Source organism: Somniosus microcephalus, chromosome 34 (genome assembly GCF_052327205.1).
Source record: "Somniosus microcephalus isolate GS21.2 chromosome 34, FLI_Smic_1.0, whole genome shotgun sequence".
Lineage (NCBI taxonomy): Eukaryota > Metazoa > Chordata > Chondrichthyes > Squaliformes > Somniosidae > Somniosus > Somniosus microcephalus.
The window spans coordinates 27,623,762-27,647,023 of NC_141020.1; the positions used below are offsets into that span (position 1 = coordinate 27,623,762).

Sequence of the window (23,262 nt, forward strand, 5' to 3'; positions counted from 1 at the left end):
ATGTGTTGGTGTAGGGGTTACGGGGATCGGGTGGGATATGTGTCGGTGCAGGCTCGATGGGCCGAAATGGCCTCTATCTGCACTGTGGGGTTTCTGTGATTCTGTGAAAAAGGTTACCTTTTGTAACTAGTGCCAAACTGCCCTTGCTATTACTACTTCCTAAAGAAAGAACATGCATTTATATAGCACCTTTCAGGTCCACGGGATATCCCAGAGTGCTTCCTAGCTAATTAATTACTTTTGAAGTGTGGTCACTTATGTGCACGAACACAGCAGCCAATCTGTGCACAAACAGCAATGAGGTAAATGACTAGTTAATGGTCTAGTTAATTGAGGGATAAATGTTGTCCAGGACACTGGAAGAACTTCCACCATCTTCTTTGACGAGTGGCATAGGATCCTTTATCCCCCCTTCCAATTTTTGCCCCTCGTCTCCTGAAGCTGCTTATGTATGGAGGAGCACAGCTGAACAGGTGCTGGCTACCCTCGACTTCATACCCAAGTGGTCATTCTTCAGGCAATGGCCATAATCCCATGTCATTCATTTACATGTTTATTAAAGCACCTACATTAAATGGTCAGGCAAATGTAGCTATGAAATAGATTGGGTTCACACAACTGTGACTAGGGGTTCAAGCCCTATTCAGTGTCCGCTGTGGCTCAGTGGGTAGCACTGCCGAGTCTGAGTCAGTAGGTTGTGGGTTCAAGTCCCACTCCAGAGACTTCAGCATAAAGTCTGGGCTGACACTCCAGTGCAGTGCTGAGGGAGTGCTGCACTGTCAGAGGTGCCGTCTTTCAGATGAGACGTTAAACCGAAGCCCCGTCTGCCCACTCACGTGGACGTAAAAGATCCCATGGCACTATTCAAAGAAGGGTAGGAGAGTTCTGGCTGATGTCCTGGCCAATATTTATCCCTCAACCAACACCTAAAACTGATTATCTGGTCATTATCTTACTGCTGTTTGTGGGGCCTTGCTGTGCGCAAACTGGCTGCCGAGTTTCCTACATTACAACACTTCAAAAGTACTTACAGAAAACTTTGTGTTATCCGGAGGCTAAATGTCCGGCAAGCTCGAGCCACCGGCAAAAATCAGGAGCCGTTGTTAGTTTTTTTTTCTTTTCGTTGCTTTTTTCACAGTCAAGCTCTGCAAGGTCTCGCTGAAGCTGTTGCTAAGCTACAGAGACGCTACAGAGTACAGCCGACTGTTTAGAAGCTGTTGCTAAGCAACAGGGTTTGTTGCCAGATACGGAGATCAAAAGCTCCGTATGCTTCAACATTAGCGCTGGTTTGTCCGGCAGTTTTGAGGGAACGGCAACAGCTCGGTCCCGTCGGTGCCGGATAGCACAAAGTTTCCTGTAATTGGCTGTGAAGCACTTTGGGACACCCGGAGGTCATGAAAGGCACTATATAAATCTTTCTTTCCAATGAACTTCTTGTGGTCTCCATCTACCTGCTTGATGAGAAGGAGAGCCTACAATGTTGCATCTTATTCTTCAGGAAACAAACTTCTAATCCCACTAAGATAATCATCAGCTAAGTACACAGCAGTATTAGCATTACAGGTATTAGGCAGTCCACGATCACTGTAACTGCTGACGCACAGAAGGGACAGTCCTCAGTGGAAGGAAGCAGATAAAACCTACTACAGGCGAGTTGGTGATTCAGTACATTTGTGTTGACAATTTCCCACATGGTGCAGCAGCCTCAACCTCAAACATGCCGTCATGGGGAGGTGCAGAATGACAGCACGCAACGGAAAGAAAAACAAACCTATGGGTGAGTGGCATTGGCAGAGACCTTGCAATAGGTCACTTGCTACTCATCCTCGGGGCAAATCATCATCTTTGGCATTGAGAACATAAAAAAAGGTATTAAAAGCCTCAATTTGACTGCTTACTATTCTGTACCTGCAGTTCAAGAGTATCTACATTTGTAGGCCAGATAGGAACAGAATGGAGCGCAACTGTGAAGCCCCCTGTGAGAGAGTCCTTGCCTGTGGACCCATAGCCCAGTGAGAGTCACAATCTCCATTCCCTTGCCACTGACTCCATCCCTCTCCCGAGCATGTCTGAAGCTGAACCAGGCTGTTTGCAACCTTGGTGTCATATTTGATGCTGAAGTGAGCTTCCAACCACATATCTGCGCCATAACTAAGACCGCCTACTTCCACCTCCGTATCACCCGTCTCCGCCCCTGCCTCACTTCAGCTGTTGCTGAAACCCTCATCCATGCCTTTGCTACCTCTAGACTTGACTATTCCAACACACTCCTGGCCGGCCTCCCACGTTCTACCCGACGTAAACTTGAGGTCACCCAAAACTCGGCTGCCCGTGTCCTAACATGCACCAAGTCCCATTTATCCATCACCCCTATGCTTGCTGACCTACATTGGCTCCCGGTTTAGCAGCGCCTCGATTTTAAAATCCTCATCCTTGTTTTCGAATCCCTCCATGGCCTCGCCCCTCCCTATCTCTGTAAGCTCCTCCAGCCCCACAAATCCCACTCCCCCGAGATACCTTGTGGCTCAGTGTCAAATTTTGTCTTATAACACTCCCGTGAAGCGCCTTGGGGCGTTTTACTACTTTAAGGACGCTATATAAATATATAAGCTGTTGTTGTTGTGTCTGTGGAACCCGTATCCCAGTGAGAGTCAGTGCCAATGGAACCCGTACCTCAGTGAGAGTCAGTGTCTGTGGAACCCGTACCCCAGTGAGAGTCAGTGCCCGTAAAACCCGTACCCCAGTGAGAGTCAGTGTCTGTGGAACCCGTACCCCAGTGAGAGTCAGTGTCTGTGGAACTGTACCCCAGTGAGAGTCAGTGTCTGTGGAACTGTACCCCAGTGAGAGTCAGTGTCCGTGGAACCCGTACCCCAGTGAGAGAGTCAGTGCCCGTGGAACCCGTACCCCAGTGAGAGTCAGTGTCTGTGGAACCCGTACCCCAGTGAGAGTCAGTGTCTGTGGAACCCGTACCCCAGTGAGAGTCAGTGTCTGTGGAACCCGTACCCCAGTGAGAGTCAGTGTCTGTGGAACCCGTACCCCAGTGAGAGTCAGTGTCTGTGGAACCCGTACCCCAGTGAGAGTCAGTGTCTGTGGAACCCGTACCTCAGTGAGAGTCAGTGTCTGTGGAACCCGTACCCCAGTGAGAGTCAGTGTCTGTGGAACCCGTACCCCAGTGAGAGTCAGTGTCCGTGGAACCCGTACCCCAGTGAGAGAGTCAGTGCCCGTGGAATCCGTACCCCAGTGAGAGTCAGTGTCTGTGGAACCCGTACCCCAGTGAGAGTCAGTGTCTGTGGAACCCGTACCCCAGTGAGAGTCAGTGTCTGTGGAACCCGTACCCCAGTGAGAGTCAGTGTCTGTGGAACCCGTACCCCAGTGAGAGTCAGTGTCTGTGGAACCCGTACCCCAGTGAGAGTCAGTACCCGTGGAACCCGTACCCCAGTGAGAGTCAGTGTCTGTGGAACCCGTACCCCAGTGAGAGTCAGTGTCTGTGGAACCCGTACCCCAGTGAGAGTCAGTGTCTGTGGAACCCGTACCCCAGTGAGAGTCAGTGTCTGTGGAACCCGTACCCCAGTGAGAGTCAGTGTCTGTGGAACCCGTACCCCAGTGAGAGTCAGTGTCTGTGGAACCCGTACCCCAGTGAGAGTCAGTGTCTGTGGAACCCGTACCCCAGTGAGAGTCAGTGTCTGTGGAACCCGTACCCCAGTGAGAGTCAGTGCCTTCAGGAAAGATGGGGACAAATTTAGGAAAAAGATGTACAAATAAGTTAGGGGGGTTTAACCGACGCAGAGGACTTGAAGGCACCTTTACTGACAGTGGATCTTTGCAGCAGTCTCTATTACTTAAGTAATGCTAAATTGTGTTATGTTCCCAGGGTAAACCTTGAGAACCAATGTATCTTTTTACAAGAACTCTTGGGAAATTATTTCACTAATGGGAACTCCTTGCAATGTCAGCGAGAATGAAAGCATTCCCTTTGATGACTGGTCAGTATTTCAAAGTGACTGTATATCAAAGGGCTTTGCAAGCTGCCCAATAGCAGCACTTCTATCTCTTAGGTAGTGCCAGGGTTCACAGACGCACCTAATGGAGTGTTGCTGGCATGTGCCGAGTATAATGTAACACTGTGAATTAGGAGTTAGCACTCTCACCTCGGATGCATGTGAAACACTAGCTGCAGGTGAACCGGTGAGAACTTTTAGTTTTCATTCAAACCAACAAAAACTGTTACTTTCAGAAGACTGTAAAAGCGCTCGGTGAATGCATTCATTCTTGCTTGCATAGTTCCATGGGTGTAGCATGGCCTCCAAATACCTCACCTCTGCCACCATTCTTCTTCATAAACAAACTTTAGTTTGTGCAACAACAACAACTTTTGTATAGCACCTTTAAAGTAGTAAAACGACCCAAGCAATTGTCCCTCTAATTTTTTTTGGGGTGTGCGGCCCCTTTTAATGGGCTGGGCGGCCTATTCAAATTTCCGCGTATGCATGGTTTTTCCACTTAAAAGCTGGTGTGCGGCCTGTGCGGGACCTCCAGACCGCTGCATGGCCAGACAGCTTAATATGGGGAACACTGGTCCCAAGGTGCTTCACAGGAGCGTTATCAAACAAAATTTGACACCGAGCCACATAAGGAGATAGAAGGGCAGACTTGGTCAAAGAGGTAGGTTTTAAGGAGCGCCTTAAAGGAAGAAAGAGAGGAAGAGGCGGAGAGGTTTAGGGAGGGAATGCCAAAGCTTGGGGCCGAGGCAGCTGAAGGCACGGCCGCCAATGGTTGAGCAATTAAAATCAGGGATGCTCAAGAGGCCAGAATTAGAGGAGCGCAGAGATCTCGGAGGATTGTCGGGCTGGAGGAGGTTTCAGAGATAGGGTGGGGCGAGGCCATGGTGGGATTTGAAAACCGGGCATTAGACTGAACATGCAAACAAACAAACTTCTTACCAGTGCTCACTGGAGAGCAATTAGGAGCAAGAACCCTGGGTGATCTTTGTTATCCCTTGCCCTGGAGAATTCAGGCCACTTGCAGCCCAGAGACAACCACTCCAGCCGTGATCAGCTAACACAGCACGGATTTTTAATCTTATGGCTCTGTGAAGCGCCTTGGAATGTTTTTCTACATTAAAGGCGCTGTATAAATACATGTTGTTGCTGTGGAAGTTTGAAAAATCCAAATGTGCACACGTTGCCTATTTACAGGAAACTCTCTTAACCGGTACCTAAATATCCGGAATTCTCTCTTAACCGGCAAAATTCAGGAGTAGGTTCAGGTAAGTTTTACTTCATATTAGTGGCCGTGTAACCGGGGCTCCTGCACAAGTGCCGTGTAACCGGGGCTCCTGCACAAGTGCCGTGTAACCGGGGCTCCTGCACAAGTGCCGTGTAACCGGGGCTCCTGCACAAGTGCCGTGTAACCGGGGCTCCTGCACAAGTGCCGTGTAATCGGGGCTCCTGCGCAAGTGCCGTGTAACCGGGGCTCCTGCACAAGTGCCGTGTAACCGGGGCTCCTGCACAAGTGCCGTGTAACCGGGGCTCTTGCACAAGTGCCGTGTAATCGGGGCTCCTGCAAAAGTGCCGTGTAACTGGGACTCCTACACCTGTGGCCGTGTACGGGGCTCTCGGACCTTGGTAAGTATACCTCTCTGTAAACCGGACTTTTTGATCAACCGGCACCACGCCGGTCCCGGATAAAAAAAAAAGTTTCCTGTATAGTGGAGAAGCTGCGCTCAGAGCAACTACGGAAACTGCATCGTCTTCAGGCAAGTGCGAGTGTTGCTTGATTGCCGCTGTGGATTGCCTGTAGTTAACAGCCCTCCTCAGGGTAAACGGGCGGATAACAATTCAGCCACCAACAGTCGAGACTCACTTTTTCACCAAACTACCGATCTGCGAGAACAGCGACCTCCTCAAACCAAGCAAACACACCGAGCACCAGTTCGGCAAGTCACCTTCCCTGCATTGTGGCACAACAGCACTGCAAGAAAGAAGACTGATGCAGGTGACCAGCCCGGCTTCAAGCTCCAGACTAATCATATCCAACTGTCAGGGTAGCAATTACAAGATAAAACAAACCCGAATAGCTTGTCCATTCTCTGTTGTTATTTCCCATTTTCTGAATCAGCTTCCAGCAGGAAAGTAGATGCAAAGGACAATATAAATAACATAACGCAAGAACATCATTAGGAGCAGCAGTCGGCCATACGGCCCCTCGGGCCTGCTCCACCATTCAATAAAATCATGGCTGATCTTCCTCAGATAAGACGACCAAAACTGTGCACAGGACACCAGGTGGGGTCGCACCAAAGCCCTGTACAACTGTAGCAAGTCTTCCTTGCTCTTGTACCCCTTTGCAATAAAGGCCAACATACCATTTTCCTTCCTAATTGCTTGCTGTACCTGCATGCTAACTGTGTTTCCCGTCAGAGAGCTGCGCACACGGATCAGTTTGGTGCAGTTCTCCCAAAACCCATTTAATATAAAAGCATCTTGTATTCGGGAGGTTTCTACCGCAGCCCGATAAAACATCAAAACTGCATCTGAACAAGCTTGCACGTGGACAGACGTTTTGCGGGTGCTCTTTTCAAGTGTCTTGTTCAATAAGGAAGCCTTTTCCCTGGCAAAGGTACATAAGCTGGTGACAGCAAAACAGTTTGGATACTTGCATGGAGACTGGCGAGAAGTTCTGTCGTTTCTCAGCCTGGCCATGGCAACAGTCTCGGCCATTCCTCCTCCTCCTCCGACAGCACGACACTCCAATTTATATTCGAGGTTGAGGCTTTACCGTCAAGAGCCCTGTGATACTTTCCTGCTCCTACACTGCAGAACAGCCACAGCCTCAGATCAGTCATCAACTATTTTCAAGGTAGACAGCTCTTGATGCTCAAGATCGGAACATGAGGCCATTCAGCCCCTCAGGCCGACTCTGCCATTCAATTTGATCATGGCAGATCTGCACCTTAACTCCATATCCCTTGATACCCTTACCCAGCAAAAACCTATCTATCTCAAGTCTTGAAAGCTCTAACTGACCCCCAGCATCCACAGTCCTTTTTTTTTTGGGGGGGGGGGGGGGGTGGGGGGAGAAAGAGGGGAGGAAAGAGTTCCAAATTTCCACTACCCCTTCTGTGAAAAAGTGCTTCCTGATTTCACTCCTTAACAGACTAACTCTAATTTTAAGCTTTTGCTTCCTTGTTCTTGATTCCCCCACCAAAGGAAATAGTTTCTCCATGTCTACCCTATCGCACCTTCAAAAAAAATGTAAACACCATATCTCACTTCAAATAGCTGCCTTACAGATAGATGCCAAAATGCCCTATCTTGGGCTCTTGAATTTTCCCTGGCAGTTCTTGACGCGATGGCTGGGTTTGCAATGTCTCAAAACCACCAGAACAAAACCTTCGCTAGCCCCCAGATGGTCTCAACATCCCCAAGAGTGAAGCAGTGTTTCAGAGACCAGCAAGTTAGAAGATTTACTTGTAACTGCCTCTTAGAGTCTGGTGTCTGGAACCACAAAGGCAGCCATCATTTCCAGGACTAGCAAACTCAATATGCTGAGGTTAAATCACAGGGTGAAAACCACAACCAACGGCCACTACAAAGTTGCCCGACTGAGGCTAAGGAAAATTGACCCAAGCCTTCCTGCACCAAATTTAAAGGTAGGAGGGAGAATCCTGGAAAATGAAGCCCATTGCAGGATGCTCCAGTTGCTCTGGCACAGAATCCAAGGTCTGCTTTAGTTAGATCAGCGCAGCTCCATGGGAAGGCTGAGTCCTCGGTAAATGCCAGAGGCACATTCGCTCCAAGCGCTGGGGAAGGTGGTGACTTCAAGGACAGCTCGAAGCTAATCCTTTGTAGGCTCAGAGACGTGGCACTGACAGAAACTTCAACACAAACACGCCGGAGGGCTGGGGGCAAACATCCAACAGCAAGTTGGCATCTGGAGTGTAGAACTGCCAGTTGATGCAATTACAAAAACACAAATCTGTTGATGAAAGCACCTGAAGGAGCCTAAAATGATATGCGAATCCTTGTCTGCAGGATTCAGACATCTGTAGCACTGCACTGGCACTGTCTCTGCATGTACTGAGAGCAAATCCTTCAAATTAAGTTGGAAGATATTGCTGAAGGCTACCATTTTTAACCCAAAAGAAACCCACAAAAGGTCAAACGGAAGAAGTTATCTTCACCTGGGAATCAGCTTACAATCGCCGAGATGTTTGGCGCGCCAACACAGAGCCACAAAACACTTTGCACGAGTCAATTATTTCATTTGATCTGAGAAAAAGCTCACTGCGTGTATTCATTGCTAAAACCAGTTCCCTTATCCAGACAACAGAACCGAAACCCGTTTCATGGGTCAGCCGTGGCTCAGTGGGCGGCACTCTCGCCTCCGAGTCAGAAAGTTGTGGGTTCTAAGTCCCACTCCAGAGACTTGAGCACAAAAATCTAGGCTGACACTCGCAGTGCAGTGCTGAGGGAGTGCTGCACTGTCAGAGGTGCCGTCTTGCGGACGAGACGTTAAACCGAGGCCCCCGTCTGCTCTCTCGGGTGGACGTAAAGATCGAAGAGGAGCAGGGGAGTTATCGCCGGTGTCTTGGCCAACATTTATCCCTCAATCAACATCATTAAAACAGATTATCATCATCACATTTCTGTTTGTGCGCAAATGGGCTGCCACGTTTCCTGCATTACAACAGTGACTACACTCCAGAAGTACTTCATTGGCTGTGAAGTGCTTTGGGACGTCCGGTGGTCATGAAAGGCGTTATATAAATGCAAGTCTTTCTTTCTTGCGTCAATGATTGTAAAGGATAAAGGAGCCAGTTTCAGATAGGTAATATTGGGGGGTGGCAGCTCGCCGACATCACTCTCCCACAGTGTGAATAACAAAGGCAAAAGCAGCCAAGTGGTGGTGCTTGGCTTTGGGACATCTGCCCGTGAACCCAAATTCCCAGTTCCACCTGCATGAGGAAGTGCTGAGAAGAGACCAAGTATAGCTTTTGGACGGGATGGGGGTCTGGGGGGAGAAAGCTAGAAACAAAGCGAGAGTCATCTTTGAACCACTCTCGTATGCACCATAGCAACCACCCTCAGCTGAAGACAGGTAACTCCTGCCCACTACAGTTGGAGCGTAGCTCACATAACCAAGCCATGGGTGGTGTGGCGGGTGGGGAGGAACATAACAAGATTTACCACCTTATATTAAAATTAATTAATCTAATTAAACATAAAAATCCAGTCATGAGCAATGAACAGGAGCAAGATGCAAGCTGTAATACCTCAGGACTGTACACATCAAAGGACAGAAACAAAATGCAGGCACCCCTGCCCCCAAAAATTATTTCAGTTAATTAATTGAAATAATTAATTGAATGCATGCGCTGCCTGAAAGGGCGGTGGAAGCAGATTCAAATGGGAATTGGATAAATACCTGAAGGGGAGAACATTGCAGGGCTGTGGGGAAAGAGCGGGGAGTGAGACTAACTGGTAGCTCTTTCGGAGAGCCAACACAGGCATGATGGGCTGAATGGCCTCCTTCTGCACTGTATCATTCTAGGACAGGCAGGAAGCAACGAGAGCTTTGTAACTCAGAGGAGATGACATGAGACACTGGGAAACTCGCTAAAATCAAATCCCAGTTTGTAAGCAGCTAAGTGGCAGACTCAAGGTGAGAGGACTACACTAGTTCGGTCATACATTCACCCACAACTGTTAGCAGTGAATGCGTGGGGAGTGTGCTCAGAGTCTGTGTGAACTATGAGATGAGACAGGGACTTTGCGCATTTCCCATGTCTGTTTCCACCAGTTCACAACCTGCTGCTGATGATGATTATCCCAAACTCAAAGGGAAAAAGACGTTTTTCACAGCGCTGCAAGGAGTGTGCCAGGAGCCACACTTCTCTCAGTACGCATCTGATCTCGCCTGACCCATAAAGACACTTAGAGTCGCTAAATGTCAAGACACTGCAACTCGTAGTCTGAAGGTTTAACACAAAGCAATGCTTTAACAGTGTAATGACAACCTGCGAATGGACTTCAGAGCAACTCGTGATCATTTTGTTTGACAGACTCTGTTCCCACAGTACACTGTATTCTGGTCCGTCTTCAAAAGAGTCCGGCAAGTGGGGCAAATGCTTTAGAAACATTTCTTTAAAAATAAGCTATTTGCACTCAGAACTTCAAGTTGAAACTGGGAGCAAATAATGCTTAAAAAATAAGTCAATTTGATTCCAGCTGTCACAGTAATAATTATAGTTCTATTTACGATTGATTCATATTCTTGGGTGGGGGGATTCAACTTTCAGCACAGCCACCTTCTAATGCTAGATGTAGATATGAGCTGTGATCTCTGCGCTCCTCAAACTCTGGCCTCTTGAGCATCCCTGATTTTAATCGCTCAACCACTGGTGGCCGTGCCTTCAGCTGCCTGGGCCCCAAGCTCTGGAATTCCCTCCCTAAACCTCTCCGCCTCTCTCTCCTCCTTTAAGACGCTCCTTAAAACCGACCTCTTTGACCAAGCTTTCGGTCACCTGCCCTAATATCTCATGTGGCTCGGTGTCAATTTTTGTCTGATAACGCTCCTGTGAAGCGCCTTGGGATGTTTTACTATGTTAAAGGGGCTATACAAATACAAGTTGTTGTTGTTATAATACCGTCATGAGTGTATGGTTTTTAAGACCCACCTGAATGCGGATCTACGGAGTCGTTCATTGGCACCAGAAAAGTCCATGAAAGATGCCAGATTGCCCTTAAAAACCTAACTGGTTCACTAAATCTTTTAGTGAAGAGAAGCTGCCGTCCCCGGCCTGGTCTGGCCTACACGTGACTCCAGTCCCTCACGCTGGGTGTCTCCTGATGCCCTCTGAAGTGGGCCAACGATTACCCAGTTGTAAAACTGCATCAACGCAATCAGCCCACTGTCACCATCTCAGGGCAATACAGGAAACTTTCCTTTAACCGGAGGTTAAATGTCCGGAAAGCTCTACCTACCGGCAAAATTCAGGAGCCGTTCCCTAAAAGTTTTTTTTACTTCTCGTTGCTTTTTTTTTTCCCCCAGTCAGGCTCTGCAAGGTCTAGCTGAAGCTGTTGCTTAGCTACAGAGACACTTCTAAGCTGCAGCCGACTGTTTTGAAGCTGTTGCTAAGCAACAGGGTTTGTTGATTCACATGGAGCTCAAAAGCTCCGTATGTTTTAACATTAGCGCTGGTTCCTACGGCAGTTTTGCCGGATACCAGAAAGTTTCCTGTAATGTGGTCTTACCAGCAGCAGCTGAGAAACAAGTTTACAAAGGACTCCCTGATCCCCACGCATCGCTAGCAGTGCATGCAGCAGCTCAGAGTGGTGTGGAAATCCAAAAAATGGAATATTTCCATCGAGCAGCACAGAATCACAGAAACCCCACAGTGCAGATAGAGGCCATTTCGGCCCATCGAGCCTGCACCGACACATATCCCACCCGATCCCCGTAACCCCTACACCAACACATATCCCACCCCTATCCCCGTAACCCCACGTATTTAATCCCCCTAACACTAAGGGTCAATTTTTTTTATCATAGCCAATCAACCTAACCCGCACATCTTTGGACTGTGGGAGGAAACCGGAGCACCCGGAGAAAACACACGCAAACACGGGGAGAATGTGCAAACTCCACACAGACAGTCGCCCGAGGCCGGATTCGAACCCGAGTCCCTGGCGCCGTGAGGCAACAGTGCTAACCACTATAATAAAATGTATAAAATGTAAATATCTGACAGATGAATTATCTTCGGACTTTTTTCAGCTCATGTAGCAGGAGAGGGGGTGGGAACACTTTACATTGCTCAAAAGTAAACATTGAAATGCAATCGGGTTCATGGCAACTGTTTCTCCCTTTTATACTAAAGGGCAGCGAAGTATAAAAGACATCAGAAGCGTTCCAGGGAAGAACCCGTACATTCTGTGTAGCATTTAACACACTATAATGGACAACATTTTTAACTTCTAATCACTCCATCATGGTACCCACAACGGAATTACAGTACAATACAGGAAGTGCAAGTCATAACTTTGCTAAGTCACAATACATTTGAGATCAGACACATGGCCTACATTAGCCCATTAAAGTTGCCTTTAAATTGGCAACATTTTAGTTCAGAATTTGGAAACCACAAAGTTTGCTCATCAATCAGCTGGCTCGACTACAAGAAAAAAAATGGGTCTGCCAAACAAAAAAGGAAACCAGATTAAGCAGTGTGAAAATCATGATCTGGCTCTTGGATTCTGGTCTAAAATAACTATACAAAAGTGGCTTCAACAAGCTCAGTGGGACACTTTTTAATGGTTCTATGCAAGATGTACATGGTTAGGAGCCACCAGTGTGGGGCGGGGGTGCGTAGGGGTACCCCTCCATTCCCTGAGCATTGGCTCTCTCACCTAATGCTTCCCGTTTTCCTGCTGCGTTCCATCGGGAAGAGGAGAAGTCGGTCCCAACTCCTTTCAAGCACGGAGGCAAAGTTAAAAGCCTCAATGCTCTGAAACGAGCATTTACTTCTTTTAAAGCCTCAATTCGGGTTGGAGATGGGTGCATAGGGCATAAAGCAATCAGGGGGAAGAGCATGTTGGTAACAACGGAGGAGACTGTGGTTTAGATTGGAGACAGGACAGTACAATGCGAGGTTAAGAATTTATCAATGACAGGCGCATCGTGCATAATCAGCAGGATAAATAAAACACTTCTCCTTCAACTAGTCATGAGCAATGGCAAGGAGTTTAACCGGCAGTGCATCAAGAACACATGCTGGCCAGGACTCAAACTCTCCGATCTTTAACAAAAAACCTTTCATTTTGCGCCAATTTGCACACAGCAAGCTCCCACAAACAGCAATGTGATAATCACCAGATAATCTGTTTTTAGTGATGTTGATTGAGGGATAAACATTGGCCAGGACATTGGGAGGAATCCCCTGCTCTTCTTCAAAATAGTGCCATGGGATCTTTTACGTTCACCTGAGGGAGCAGACGAGGCCTCAGTTTAACGTCTCATCTGAAAGACGGCACCTCCGACAGTGCAGCCCTCCCTCAGTTGTGCACTAGAGGGTCAGCCTGAATTATGTGCTCAAGTCTCTGGAACCTCTGACTCAGAGGCGAGAGTGCTACCAGCTGAGCCACAGCTTACGCCACCAGGTTGCAGAACCAAAAAAAGAAAATCATCGGAGGAGCCCGGAACTGGGGGGAAACATCGTTAACCTCACACGACAACTCGGTGGAAAGTCTGAGCTCCAAAACGGCAGGTCTCCAGGATGTTTGGTTTATTTTTAAATATATGTTAACCCCACCTTCCCACATCCCTAAATGAGGGGAGAACTTTACATAGAAAATATTTTCAGCTCATTTCACTTGTATTGTCCTATAAGGGAAACTGTGTAAACTGGTAACTCAAAGCTAATATCAGGTGGCAGCTAACTTAAGAAACAGGAGCAGGAGTAGGCCAAACGGCCTCTCGACTCATGATCATCGCTAATCTTCTACCTCAACTCCACTTTCCTGCCCAATCTCCATACCCCTCGATTCTCAGTGTCCACAAATCTATCGATCTCTGTCTTGAATATACTCAATGACTGAGCCTCCACAGCCCTCTGGGATAGATGTGGAGATGCCGGTGTTGGACTGGGGTGGACAAATGTAAGAAGTCACACAACACCAGGTTATAGTCCAACAGCTTTATTTGAAATCACAAGCTTTCGGAGCGCTGCTCCTTCGTTCACCTGAAGGAGCAGCGCTCCGAAAGCTTGTGATTTCAAATAAAGCTGTTGGACTATAACCTGGTGTTGTGTGACTTCTTACTCTGGGATAGAGAATTACAAAGATTCACAACCCTTTGAGTGAAGACATTTCTCTTCATCTCAGTCCTAAATGGCCGACCCCTTATCCTGAGACTGTAACCCCAAGTTCTAGACTCTCCAGCCAGGGGAAACATCCTCTCAGCGTCTACCCTGTCAAGCCCTGTAAGAATTTTACACTTTTCATCGAGATCACTTCTTATTCTTCTAAAGTCCAGAGAATATCGACCCAATCTCTCCTCATAGGACAACCTCTCATCCCAGCAATCAACCCAAGGAGCCTTGGTTGCACTCCCTCTAAGGGAAGGGTATCCTTCCTTAGGTAAGGAGACCAAAGGCTTCATACATTTAAAGGTACAGCCAGTAATTGGGAAGGCAAATGGAATGTTGGCCTTTATTGCAAAGGGAATGGAGTATAAAAGTAGGGAAGTCCTGTTACATCTGTGCAGGGCGTTGGTGAGACCACACCTGGAGCACAGTTTTGGTCTCCTTATTTAAAGAAGGATATACTTGCATTGGAGGCAGTTCAGAGAAGGTTCACGAGGTTGATTCCTGAGATGAAGGGGTCGTCTTATGAAGAAAGGTTGAGCAGGTTGGGCCTATACTCATTGCAGTTTAGGAGAATGAGAGAGGATCTTATTGAAACATTTAAGATTCTGAAGGGGCTCGACAGGGTAGATGCAGAGAGGATGTTTCCCCTCGTGGGGGAATCTAGAACGAGGGGGCATAATTTCAGAATATGGGGGCACCCTTTTAAATCGGAAATGAGGAGGAATTTCTTCTCTCAGAGGGTCGTGAATCTTTGGAATTCTCTGCCCCAGAGAGCTGTGGAGGCTGGGTCATTGAATATATTTAAGGTGGAGATAGACAGATTTTTGAACGATAAGGGAGTCGAGGGTTATGGGGAGCGGGCAGGGAAGTGGAGTTGAGGCCAAGATCAGATCAGCCATGATCTTATTGAATGGCGGAGCAGGCTCGAGGGGCCAAGTGGCGTATTCCTGCTCCTATGTCTTATGTTCTTATACTAACGGGAGAGAGGGGAAGAATGGGCAATTCACAGTCAAGTGTCCCTGTTAAGCTGCGCAGCGATCTGGAGGTCCCTTGCAGACCGCTCAACGGTTCTAGAATAGAAAAAATGCGCATGCGCGATTATTTGAAGGGGCCGGGCACCCAAAAAAAAAAAGAATTGGTGGCAACATTGCTCACAGTTGAATAAGAAAGTCAACTTTGCAAGAGCCACAAGTTTTAGCTCAGGATGCAAAATAAATCCAGCCTACAGCTACTGTCAGCTAAGCTCAGAAAAGAACTGGCATTGGAGCAAAGTATGCATCTGTTCAAGCATCACCAGAGATAAAAGACTATGTGGAGGAAAGCGCCTGCGGGAGGGGGGTGGGGGGAGAAAGAGAGCGGGAGAGAAAAGGCAAAAGGAAAGATAACAAAAATGATTTTAATTATCTCTCTCAATGCCCTGGTTCTCTCAGCCTGCCTCATGAAAACTGAAAAGGCTCTTCTCCTGCCAGGCACTTCTCAGCTATTGCGGCATAAGATTCTTATGGCATAGTGGTTAGCACTGTTGCCTCACAGCACCAGGGACCCGGGTTCGAATCCGGCCTCGGGCGACTGTCTGTGTGGAGTTTGCACATTCTCCCCGTGTTTGCGTGGGTTTTCTCCGGGTGCTCCGGTTTCCGCCCACAGTCTAAAGATGTGCAGGTTAGGTTGATCGGCTATGATAAATTGACCCTTAGTGTTAGGGGGATTAAATACGTGGGGTTACGGGGATAGGGTGGGATATGTGTTGGTGTAGGGGTTACGGGGATCGGGTGGGATATGTGTCGGTGCAGGCTCGATGGGCCGAAATGGCCTCTATCTGCACTGTGGGGTTTCTGTGATTCTGTGTGATTCTGTGATTCTACATTTCTGAAGGATGACATTGTGCTCAATGGTACTGAATTCCCGGTGGACCTTCACCCAGTGTTGGCAAGAGGAATCAAAGCTTTCTTACCTTGTTTCCAGCTTCATCCATTGAATTACTACCTGTAAAAAGGGTCATGGGGGGGGAGAAAAAGGAAGAAGAAAAAATGCATTAATAATTGACAACGGTCAGCAACAATTAGAGGTCTTAAAAACACAATGTAAGTTATAGTGAGGAGATAGTTTACACAATTAGTAGTGTTTTGACTCGATGTGCATTAGCAAAAGATAAAATTCAGCATGACCCTTGCTCTTCATGCAAAAGGATCCCTGGATCTTGCTCGTTTTGTTTGGAGCAATAGTATTCAGATTTCGTATCCCCCTGGTCATACTGGAGCTGTAAAGAGTGGATGCTTTTAGTCACAGCTGTCATCACCAATTGCAATTCTTACCATATTCTAGGCTCTCGATTGTTCAAGACAACTTGCTCACAACTTTTCTTCAATTTTTGAAAATCTTAAGGGAAAGGTTTTTAAGCTACCCCATTGAGTAAAGGCACCCACACACCCTCCCTAACACAGTGTAGCACAAAGCCACGCAAACGAGGAAGATCCCGCAGTTTGATCCCTCAGTGCGAGTTAGCAGCTAGCAGGCATGGCGCTTATTGTCCTGCTATTGGCTGTAGAGGGGGAAATACAGCAGGGTTCCTGCTCCCAGTCGCTATCCAGTGACTGATGTTGGACAGAGTGCACAAGCATGCACGTATAGAAAGAAAGACTTGCATTTATATAGCGCCTTTCACGACCACCAGACGTCCCAAAGCACTTTACAGCCAATGAAGTACTTTTGAAGTGTAGTCACTGTTGTAATGTAGGAAATATGGCAGCCAATTTGCGCACAGAAAGCTCCCACAAACAGCAATGTGATAATGACCAGATCGTCTGTTTTAAGTGATGTTGATTGAGGGATAAATATCGGCCAGGACACTGGGGAGAACTCCCCTGCTCTTCAAAATAGTGCCGTGGGATCTTTTACGTCCACCTGAGAGAGCAGTTTAACATCTCATCCGAAAGACGGCACCTCCGACAGTGCAGCACTCCCTCAGCACTGCACTGGAGTGTCCCGCCTAGATTTTGATGCTCAAGTCTCTGGAGTGGGACTTGAACCCACAACCTTCTGACGAAAGAGGCGAGAGTGCTGCCCACTGAGCGGGGGTGGAGGCGGCAGTGGGGGGGGGGGGAAACACATCTGGTCAGGGCCCGGCCCTGCGGCCACGCCTTCCAGCGTTAAAACAACCTGCCGGCACTTGCCGTCTCGGCTCACACATGACCAGCCGCCACTTGGGCAGGGTACCTGGCTGCTGGTGTCGCAGAACTGCTCCCCAGCGTGAATCAGCGCCTTCGAGAGAGAGAAGGGGAGGGGAAAAGAAGCATTGCAGAATGGTCCTGATGTCAGCACTGGAGGTATCTGTGTTGCCTTTCACTGCGGGGATTAATTGGCTCAGCGCTTTTACTGAAAAGCAATGTTTACACGACACGTTTTTACTGCAAAGTATCAAGTACAAACACACGTGTTTAAGTGACAAAAATAATTACTGCACAGCTTTCCTGACGATGCTGCCAAAACACTTGTGGTTTTTTTTTATATAGAAAAGTGTTAAGCAAAACAGACTTGGAATTCTGCAGAACAACTCAGTCATGGGGACTCAACTGGCAGAGCTCGTTCCAAATCAGTTCAACAATAGACCACCCCTACCATTTAAAAAGTAATTTTAAATCCCTGCTCTGTGCCAACTTGGCTAATCGAGGTTTTTTTGTTTTTTTATCAGGGGTTAAGACAAAGAAAATTTGCCGGGTTTTTCCCGCCTGATCCGTGTCCTGTGACTCCTGCAGGAAGTACGTGTGCGGAGGCCAGCGAGGACAGGATTTCTTCCCTTACAGCCAAATAATCCGCTGACTATCATTGTCAAGGCTCATACATGAATAATGGGCACTTGGCTGCAATCTTGAAGGGCACTCATCACCCATGGAACTGTAATCCTATGAGGAGCAGATGCCATCAAGAGAAAAGGGAGAGGAGACAATTGGCAGAAACAGGAGGCAGAAAGAATAAAAAGATAAGAGACTCAAATTTCTACCTCTGATCTCAAGAGTTGCTGTGATATCAGAGGCGGGTTGTTGTGCTCAGATTATGCGCCCACACCTTCGACTGCACATCACGTATGGGTCATCATCAGAAAGGGCAAGGCTTATAAATAGCAAGGCACCAAGGCTTGGAGGAAGGAAGAGCCAGAATGACCATGCATCATTGCTGTCATGAGGGTATCGCGTGCAAGCAACAGGACGACCCAGTTCAAGGTCAATCACAACATCATGCCTAGCATTCACCGATTTAAAGAGGGGATTTACCCTCAAAATGATGCCCCCTCTTTTTATATCCCCTTTAGCATCCCCACGTCACACAAGATTCAACAGGCGAAGCAGCGCATAAGCAAACGTGGCTCAAAACTCAGTCAGTACCACTTCCTCACTGGTCACTAGACAGTATGTGGGTAGCTACACCCTCTGACCTTTCCCCACTCTTGAATATGGACGCGCCTCACCTCCCCTTGCCACCTCTTCCAATCACTTGGCTAAGATCAAGAACTCACTGTGCAGAGAGAGCATCTGTGCAGCCCTCCATGGCAGCATCCCTAATGCCGTACCATCAATCCACAGCAGCTTCCTTATTAATTTGTGTCAGTGGGCAGCACTCTCACCTGAGTCAGAAGGTTGTGGGTTCAAGTCCCACTCCAGAGACTTGAACACAAAAATCTAGGCTGACACTCCAGTGCGGTACTGAGGGAGTGCTGCACTGTCGGAGGTGCCGTCTTTCGGATGAGACATTAAACCGAGGCCCCGTCTGTCCTCTCAGGTGGAAGTAAAAGACCCCATGGCACTATCTTGAAGAGGAGCAGGGGAGTTCTCCCCGGTGTCCTGGCCAATATTTTTCCCTCAACCAACATCACTAAAAAACAGGTTCTCTGGTCATTATCACATTGCTGTTTGTGGGAGCTTGCTGTGCGCAAATTGACAGCCGCGGTTCCAACATTACAGCAGTGACTACGCTTCAAAAAGTACTTCATTGGCTGCAAAGCGCTTTGGGACGTCCTGAGGTCGTGAAAGGCACTATATAAATGCAAGTCTTTTTTTCTTTTATATACAAAAATGTTGAGGTGCAATTTGTTTTTTTGCACAAACACCTGAATATCAAAACATGAAACTTACACTTAAGAATATTTTTTTAAAAAGGCTCCCCTCCTGAGTCAGCTGATTCAGTAACTGAGCCAAAGAGGCCAGCAAGGTCTGAAGTTCACTTTCCCATTACTAAGCTGGCAAGCCTGGGGATGAGTACAATTGGCCTCAGTATCCGTGAGTTAGGTTTTGTATGGGGCGGGGTGGGGTGCTGGCGAGAAGAGAGGAAATTGGCCATTGTTCCTATAAGGAGGTAATTATTAGTTCTAGTTTGAGATCACAGAGGACTCGGTCTGCTTATAGAAACTAGCGTTCCACCGTCAGTGTCAGTGTCAGAATCTCAAGCACGTTGTGTACATTCTACACTTCGCTCTCAGATTATGAAATCACGAGAACACAACTCATTTACTTGCTTTCATTACAGTTCTCAAAAGGTCTATTGGATAGCAATATCCTCCTGTCAGACTCTGGTTAAGCTCCAATGCCACACTCTGGTTAAGCTCCAATGCCACACCTTCCAAGAACAAAGTGACTATGAACTACTGATCATTCTGGGACTGTGCGGCAGGCCAGCTCAGGGTAGGCAGGAAACAAGTACATACATTTCGACAGAGCCATTCTCGCTGTACGTTTGTGGGAAGGAGAGAACAGTGATAGAATCCAATGTATTTTTTTTGTGAATTTCACCAAAAGCAAAAAAAAAGTTTGCGCCAAAAAGATTCGCCAGACTACGACCTGCCAAAAATCACACTGTGCGCGCCGAGAGAGATTTGGTTGGTTCAGTTGCAGGTGGAGACATCAGCTGGTGTGAACTGCAGCAGCTTCGCAGAGGACACTGGCAAAAATAAATTGTATAATCTAAATTGATTATTGAAAAATTAAAAGAACAATTCTAAAAGGGGATGCAGGAAGAGAGGGACCTGGGGGTATATGTGCTCAAATCGTTGAAGGTGGCAGGGCAGGTTGAGAAAGCGGTTAAAAAAGCATACAGGATCCTGGGCTTCATAAATAGAGGCAGAGAGTACAAAAGCAAGGAAGTTATGATGAACCTTTATAAAACACTGGTTCGGCCTCAACTAGAGTATTGTGTCCAATTCTGGGCACCGCACTTTAGGAAGGATGTGAAGGCCTTAGAGAGGGTGCAGAAAAGAATTACGAGAGTGGTTCCAGGGCTGAGGGACTTCAGTTACGGGGATAGACTGGAGAAGCTGGGGTTGTTCTCCTTGGAGCATAGAAGGTTGAGAGGAGATTTGATCGATGTGTTCAAAATCATGAGGGGTCTGGACAGAGTAGATCGAGAGAAACTGTTCCCATTGGCAGAAGGGTCGAGAACCAGAGGACACAGATTCAAGGTGATTGGCAGAAGAACCAAAGGTGACACGAGGGGAAACTTTTTTACGCAGTGAGTGGTGAGGATCTGGAATCCACTGCCTGAAAGGTTGGTGGAGGCAGATTCAATCGTGGCTTTCAAGATTTCACACATCAAGAAACGCCGCCAACGTGGCAACAGGAGCAGGGAAAGTAGCGTGGGAGAGATAGCTCACGGCATCAAGACCGAATCAGGCAGGGCAAAGGATGAGTGCACATGGGCAGTTTGAGATTTATCACCATGGGGGAAAAAAAGATCATCAATAATTCGCATAAAGACCACACCCCAAACTTAAACAATTCTTTTGCACTTAAAAAAGTGTGGTCTATATTTGGGTAATTGGTCTATATTCTTGGATTACCTTGGTTGTCAGGACAGCTCTCTCACTGGCCCTTTTTATATTGCCTCTTTCCCATCAGGGGGCCAGCACTTAATGGAGCCCATCAACCCAACAGCGCCCCTATCTCCAATTTATTTTCTAGCCAATTTTTTCCACCAGTGCATCCCGCACCCCCCCGAGCCAGACCGACAATTGCACACACACACACACACGCACACTACTGGCCAAATTCCCCCGACGAGCTCCTATCACCACCAAGGCTGACGTACCTTCAGCTGCTCACTGGATAAACGTAGAGTCATCAGTGGGGCACATTCTCTGATATCCTTTACCAGTGTGTTACCAGGCCTTTCTGAGCCAGCTAGAGGGACAATAAAATGGAGCCTGCAACAACGCGTGGGACCCATGTAAAGTCGGGTGTGTACGTTTCATGGATCAGTTTTGCCCCAGCACTGAAGAGCATGAAACAGTTAAACTTCGAGGCACAAAAAAAGTGCCAGTCATCTGAAGGTTGAATCGCTGATACTGGACAATGAAAGCTTTGACTCTTAATTAACTCTGAAAAGTATATTGAACTGTGAGGCCTTCAATCATGATTGGTTTCGATGGGAAAAATTTACAGCTGGACAATGCTCTGAGTTTAACTGAAACAATGGGGTCACGATCGACTTCCTGATATGGATGGAAGACACACTAGTCCTGAGCAGACAATCAGCTAACTGCCCATCAACAGTAATAGAAATCACACTGTATATGCATTACAGAGAGCGGGAAAGGAGATAAGGAGTTATCTTCGATCTCACAGCTCTGTACACCTCCGGTGATTGACGAGGTGTAAATGTCGGGCAGTTCAGCAAACCAACAACCAAAACTGGTTGGGGGAGGTCCAGCTATGGGGCCAGGTGACTGAAGAACTATAAGAAGGAGCGACATCAACCCATGGATACTGCTGCAGTCAGGTGAAGAAGGACGGGGACCGGTCACCTCCAGATCCAGGCCTACAATCAACATCGGTAATGCCGCACGGGTTTCAGCCAAATCTCGAAGGGGTTTTTGTCTGTGGTTTGTTGGTTTAATAAACTAACAGTTTTGGGTTGAGCCTAAACCTTTGCATCGTGTATATTTTGTTCCTGTAAATCCAGACTCCAAGAATCCTTGTAAGGCACAAGGGAACTGAGGTGTTAGCTGAAGACATGGCGTTTGCTTTCTTTATGTTGATTTCCATGGTTGGAATATTCCATGCCTACAAGGCAAAAGTGCCAACAGACACGAAATCTTTACTCAAGAAGCTAAAGGGCACTATTTAAATCGAAGACCTACACCAGCGTTCCAATATCCTAAATTGGTAATCACTCAGTCACTTACTCTCTTTCTCCCTCATCTAATCCCCTTGGTCGTCACCTTGATGAAAACAACCCAAGTTCCGCATGAGATAATTACTACTTCTCGATTGGCTTCATCTTCTCTCCTACCTATTCCAACCTTGGCAAGGTCCTGCGTGACGGAGCTGGAACCTTTCACCTAGTTTTCGATATCTTGCGGTAAATATCTCATTCACTTTTATTCTTACAATGAGAGAACTCGGCGAGCGGCCAAGGTCAATACTGCAGGGGCACAAGCTCCAACTGCCTCCTCCCCTCCTGTCCAGTGGACTTTGTGATCACCAGGCAAAGTTCCCTTCCTCTGTCTGCTAAAGTTACGTAAAAGTGCAACATCCTAACAGCACACGCCGAGTACATTGTGACAATTATTTTTAAAGAAACTTTACAAACATTTAGACAAAGATGAACGCACACTTGACAAACTAGCAATAGACATTTTAGAAAAAATTCACCCACCAGTTTATAGTAACAAGACTGTACATGCCTTGGAATTGGCCCAGGAATGACGCTCTCCCTAACCTGGGTCTTGGCACGCGTGACTGTTCTGATGCAATGTGCTTATTGGTGTGGGGGGGGGGGGGGGGAAATGGGGTGGTGGGGGGAGGCTGTCCAGCTTTCTGGACAAACCTTTAGTGACCCAAGAGAAAAGGGAAGAAAATTTAACTCTATCTGTTTTTAAATTTGAGGCGAGCTGAAGTAATGAACAAGTACCACAGTGGACGGCATCAGTGAGACTAAAGCAAAAAGTACAACACAAGACATGTTTACAAGTTTTTAGTGCAAGAGAGCTCCATTGTGTGACAGCGCCAAGATATTTCACTGTGATAAGGTGCTATATAAATGCAAGTATTTTAAGACAAGGTAAACAGTTTTAAGGCCGCAGCATGCCTGGGTTTTAAAAGCTTCAAGATTGCATGATGAAATGTAAATCTTGCCACCTCACGCTTAACTTTTGAATAAAAGTATTGCATTGTGGGGACAGAAATGATGATACATGAGAAATGAAAGAATATACAGCGTGCAAAGATTTTAAATAGATAAAACATCCCCCCCCCCACTTTTTGTGAAAACAGGGACTCGCTTAACAATTGAAACTCTCCTGCGGCTCGGTGTTTACCTTCCTGGCAATAAATGCACGTGTTAGATCTTAGGAGAAAAACAAAAAATGTTACAACCGTCCTCAAAGGGGTTAATGATAGGGAAGGAGTTTT

At 47.2% G+C, this 23,262-nt stretch overlaps 1 protein-coding gene across 1 annotated transcript in view; it reads right to left on the bottom strand.

The window, feature by feature from the left end:
• timm50 (translocase of inner mitochondrial membrane 50 homolog (S. cerevisiae)) overlaps positions 1–23,262 on the bottom strand; it is a 186,774-nt gene that overhangs the window by 129,147 nt on the left and 34,365 nt on the right. The window contains exon 2 of the mRNA XM_085973600.1: positions 15,819–15,850. Within this exon, the coding sequence (XP_085829726.1) occupies positions 15,819–15,850 (32 nt within the window). The remainder of the gene's footprint in view (positions 1–15,818; positions 15,851–23,262) is intronic.